This window comes from Nanorana parkeri, unplaced genomic scaffold (genome assembly GCF_000935625.1).
Source record: "Nanorana parkeri isolate BGI_ZX_2015 unplaced genomic scaffold, ASM93562v1 scaffold32, whole genome shotgun sequence".
In the NCBI taxonomy this organism is placed as follows: domain Eukaryota; kingdom Metazoa; phylum Chordata; class Amphibia; order Anura; family Dicroglossidae; genus Nanorana; species Nanorana parkeri.
This window is the reverse complement of record NW_017306300.1, coordinates 1,914,501-1,919,515: the sequence shown is the minus strand read 5'-3', so window position 1 is coordinate 1,919,515 and position 5,015 is coordinate 1,914,501. Positions and strand designations below refer to the sequence as shown.

The window sequence follows — 5,015 nt, the reverse complement described above, 5'->3', positions numbered from 1 at the left end:
CAGATGCTGCTTGCGCCAATCCATGGCAGACGCACAACCTCGCACAGCTTTTTCTGGCACCTGTACAGCCCCCACAGGTGTTGACCGCCAAACTCTTCCGACCATTTTATCACAACAGTCCTTTTTCTTTGATCGCCTCATCCTGACAGACAATCAGTTTTGTGCAATCCACTGCACTTTTGCACACTGTGTTCCACAGTCCACAGAATTTATTTTGGAGCACTGTCTCTTTAAGGACTTGCTTTCTTCCTGCAGGCCTTGACTCACCTGCTTTACACAGCAAGCAATCTCAGAAACAGTTCACCACTTCTTGTCCAGAGACTCCAGTCTCTACACACTCTGCCCTTTCATGTCAGTTCTCTGCATTCTCAACTTCTTCCACTTTCCTGGGTCCTGTACCTTCAAGGCCTCTGTGAGAGCATGGCCGGTACAACAGAGTATCCCACTTCTGACACCACTTGTAACAAGGACACTCCACTGTAGTCCAGGTAAGTCAAGGAAACACAGTCTATTGAAAGGGCAAACACAAAATAGCTTGAAACAGCAACATAAGACAGTCTTTTAGCTTCGCTCGGTAGCTTTCCACATCTTCAAGACACTCACGCTTGCTCACCCCTCGTGAGCCCTCACTCTGCTCTCTTAGCAGTCTGTCCGACAGGTCCCTGGGGTCACCGACCTTCCTGACCTCTCCCAGCCACCCCTGGCTGTTCCGTGTGCGTCCAGCACGCACCCGAGTTTGTCTGTGTGCTCCCTGCACACACACACAACTCCAACACTCACCTGAGCACTGGGCTGGCTTTCTGATAAGGCTGCTCTCAGCCACCTGATTAGCCCAGACTGGTCATTGGCAACACCTGGCCCCAGGACTGGAGATCTCATCCCACCCAGAGCTCTACGAAATCTCCAGATCCCAGCTGCAAATAGGAAAACCTGGAATAACCTGAAAAGCCAGGTTCTTCCTTATACCATGCTTTACTTTCTGGACCCTCTCAGCCCCTTTGGCTGAGAGTCCTGGGTACCAAGGTCGCCATCCTCCACTGTGCATTGGCTTACACTGCCACAATATTTATATAGAGACTTGCCTATTTATGCATGAACATGGATATGCATGTTAATGCATGTGCATGGATATATATATATATCTGCACATATTTTGCATTAATGTGCATGAAAATGCATGTCCCTAGGCATGTATATGCATGTTGAGATACACATGCATATTCATGCACCCATAGGCCTGCTGATGAACATGCATATCCATGCTTGTTAATGCATGTGCGTGGCTATGCATATCCATGCATGTGCATCAACATGTATATATATATCTATATCTATAAATGAATTTATGCATGTAAAAATATGTATGTATATTTATCATGTTTTTTTTTTATTTCCATAATCATATACATAAATAATGGTCACTTTTTTGCCTTATTAGTTTATTCATAGACAAATACACATAGTGCTTTACTTGTAAATAATATCACCGCTCCTTTGTTAAAATATTCTAAATTTTTACGTTTGGACCATTAATGTGATGTTGCTAAATGGTTTAATTTTAAAATCTATATTAGGTGTGGAAAATAACATAGTAGCATTAACATTGCCCATTAGGCATGGTAGGCATATTGCCACATAATACTATATGAAAACACATAGAAGAAATCATACATACATATCCATAGCAACCTAGCATCAGATTGGTTTTTTTTTCAAAGGAATGTAAATTGACAGCAGGCGAAGATAAATTGAACAAAAAAAAATATTACTATCACTGGCCATTTCAACATAGTATAGTGTCCTGGAACCCTGAGAAACAAAGATAAATATCAGTGGCCACTTCTACACCCACGTATAGAATAAAAGAGAATGTTAAAAAATTAAAAACCACACAAAAAATGCTAAATCTGCATTTTACACCTATTGGGAAATAAGAACATTAGAAAAATACCTCTAAGTCATACTAAAGGAACAAGGACAAGACAAGGACAATGAAACCAACAAAACATTTTTGAACCAAAGTCACATCAGATAAGACCAAGATTTAATAATACATTTCAGAAAAATCCTAGCTAATAACTCAGTTTAGGAGAGTGTCCTTTGCACATACATGTCAATCTGCATTTGAGAAAACTAGCCATAAACCAGTGTGAGCCTTATGTAAAGATAGTTGGAGGCGTGTTCAACAGTTTCATGCCAAACCAGCATGTGAAAAACAGGTACGTATTAACCCGTCGCATGCACTAGAGTCAGGAAAAAGGTGTTTGATGTTACTCTTCCTTTTTCCCTAGAGTGACATTGGAGGCTATTCACAGTGCATGGTTATGGTACTGAGAGTCAGTCTGGATTTACACAGCCATATACTGCCATCAAACACTGTCATGGGTCCCTATATGTCATAATTTAGTTAGTTTAATACTTAGTAAACTTTAGTACTTCAGTAAAAAACACATTTTCTTAGGGATACATCACTGGGTTGCGTTATGGTGGACAATACTCACAACCAGGGATATTATGTTTGGCCATTTTTTCTTAGACATTGAATAAATACAGCCCTAACCCTAAGCTCTCAACTTGTAATATATCACTAAGCTATGTGTTATTGTCCTGCTATCCCTGCCAACTGTATGACTGTACTTGTGTTCTTTGATCTTCTTTTATGTTTTTACTGACAAAATGTAATTTAAAAAAATATTTAATTCCCATAATGAGCTAACTCATGATTCTAAGAAATCAGACTAGTTTTCCATGCACGTTTAGATCCAGTTTTGTTTTTTTTCTTGCAGGCCTAAAAGTACCAAGCATCAGAAACTGTTTTACTTAATATTGAAATATACCGTATAATGTGTGTATTGTCATACCAGGCTTAATATGTATTCAATTGTCTGGAGATTTACTGTTTTGCAGTTGACTAAAGCTGAAACTTGTGTTTAGTGACCACACAAAAAAGTATAGCTCCCCCACGGCTCAGGAAAGGAATGAGCCAGGTGCTTGCTGCTGGGAGCACGTCCTCGCTCCAAAATGAGCCCATAAAAACAGAAAAAGAAAAGAGTGGGTGAAACGCATCAGAGGGGGTGGACCCTGGGTGGGATACCAGTATTATGGTACAAGTTTTGATAAACTATCCCAGCAGAATCTGATGTGCGGCCAGCTTTTAAAAAAAATATTTTGTGTTCATTGAAGTAATTTAAATATTTACAGCAGCATAAAATATTTAATTATAAAGTACTACTGTCCTCTAAGTAATCATTTTTAATGGCATGCTGTAATTTTGGTCATGGCTGCATTGTTCAGGGCCCTCTTTATGATGAAAATATAAAAACTAGCAAGGTTCCTAGATGGCACATTGTATCAAAAAAAGCTTTTTGAAACATACCTAACCAAACTATCAGGTCCAAATATCTTAATGCACAGCAAAAAGATTGGTGGTTTTATAATGTCAACAGAAATGTTGTTTTTTTATGATTATAAAAGTGGTAGGAATTTTTGTTGGCAACATTTAAATTATGTTGGTTGCATAATTCAACACAATGCAGATGTTGTTGCAAATATACTGTATATTGAAACCATGCACTGCTATTATAATACCTGCTTTATCTGCCTTGTTTTGCTTTACTGTTTACTGTACTTAACAGTATATCTCTAAAAAATGTTCTTGAGCATATATAGTTAAGCTCAACAAAATCCAGCTTCTTTGCAGAGAAGATCCAATAACCTTAGTAAAACCGGCATCCTTTTTTTCTGAAGGATATCATGATTTTTTTTATTTTCTCTTTCTCATGCTCAGTGCATTGAAAAATCATGGTATGTCTTCAAAATATAATAGTCTTTCTTATGACTTCCTACTGTTCAACCAAATAGCTTTTGCCGTTTCCAACTCTCTTCCACTGCTTGGAGTTGATTCTAAATGTCAAGGTCTAATATATTCTGTAATCTGCTTGCTTCTTGCATGTATATATCAAAGTTAATTTATCAACTAACAACTAAAGACAGCAAAGACAGAGTATGCCAATTATCTGTTTTTTTTTAAATATTTATATAGTGTTTGACATGCTTAGTAATAGGCAGTATAATATACAAATAAAAAGTATGGTTTATTTGTATTTTAGGGTATGAAGTCTAGTGTTACTTTTTGGATGTAGATTACTGGTAGTGCCATCTATTGCTCCCCCTTCACAAAATCTAAATTATTTATAAATATATAACACATGTTTTTTTTGCTTAGAAAAAACATGTGATTCTTAGATATTTTATATATATATATATATGAATTGCTTACACTTACTAGATGATGAAAGCCCCAAATGGAATATGAATTTCAAAGTAAGCTGAAATGAGCTGAATGCGTATGATAGCGTTATATTAATTATATACTCTTTTGGACTTCAATCTCTCATTTTTTTCTTTAGTTAACGCCAGTTGGAACCACAATTTTTAATGGATTTGCGGGTAAAGGTGCTGAAGACATAGATGATGGTCCTAATGGCCAGATTGAATATTTTATCAAATTCAACCCAAATGACACAGTAAGTATACTTGTTTATGTTGCATCTTCTAACCTTTTTCAGTAAGTAAAAAATATTATTTCAGATTACGTCATAGGTTTCTCTGCAGCCAGAAAAAAAGTGATAATAGCTATCCTTGTTCATTGTTTGTCAGATAGACAGCATACAGGAAACCAGAGATTGCAGTTAATAATCTTTGGGCATAGTATGAAACATTGGTGGAATAGATTGGTAGTGTTCAGGCTACAGCAATCAAACTTAAAACTGAATACAAATATGTTTTTCATCTACCGTATATACTCGAGTATAAGCCGAGATTTTCAGCCCATTTTTTTGGGTGAAAAGTGCCCCCCTCGGCTTATACACGAGTCAGCGCCAGCGCGTCATCTTACTTACCTCGCTGAGCGTTGTGTCATTGCTGCTCCGGTGTGCGGCGCTCCGAGCGGGGTCATCTGGCAGTCTCTGGGTCCTAATTTAGGTGGCCGGAGACTGCCAGATGATCCCGCTCGG

The 5,015-nt window shown here is 37.8% G+C and overlaps 1 protein-coding gene across 1 annotated transcript in view; it reads left to right on the top strand.

The window, feature by feature from the left end:
• Nucleotides 1-4,311: 4,311 nt before the first annotated feature.
• The window catches only part of PCDH15 (protocadherin related 15), a 553,205-nt gene continuing 552,501 nt past the window's right edge, over nucleotides 4,312-5,015 (top strand). The window contains exons 1-2 of the mRNA XM_018568452.1: nucleotides 4,312-4,323; nucleotides 4,410-4,526. Of these exons, the coding sequence (XP_018423954.1) occupies nucleotides 4,312-4,323; nucleotides 4,410-4,526 (129 nt within the window). The remainder of the gene's footprint in view (nucleotides 4,324-4,409; nucleotides 4,527-5,015) is intronic.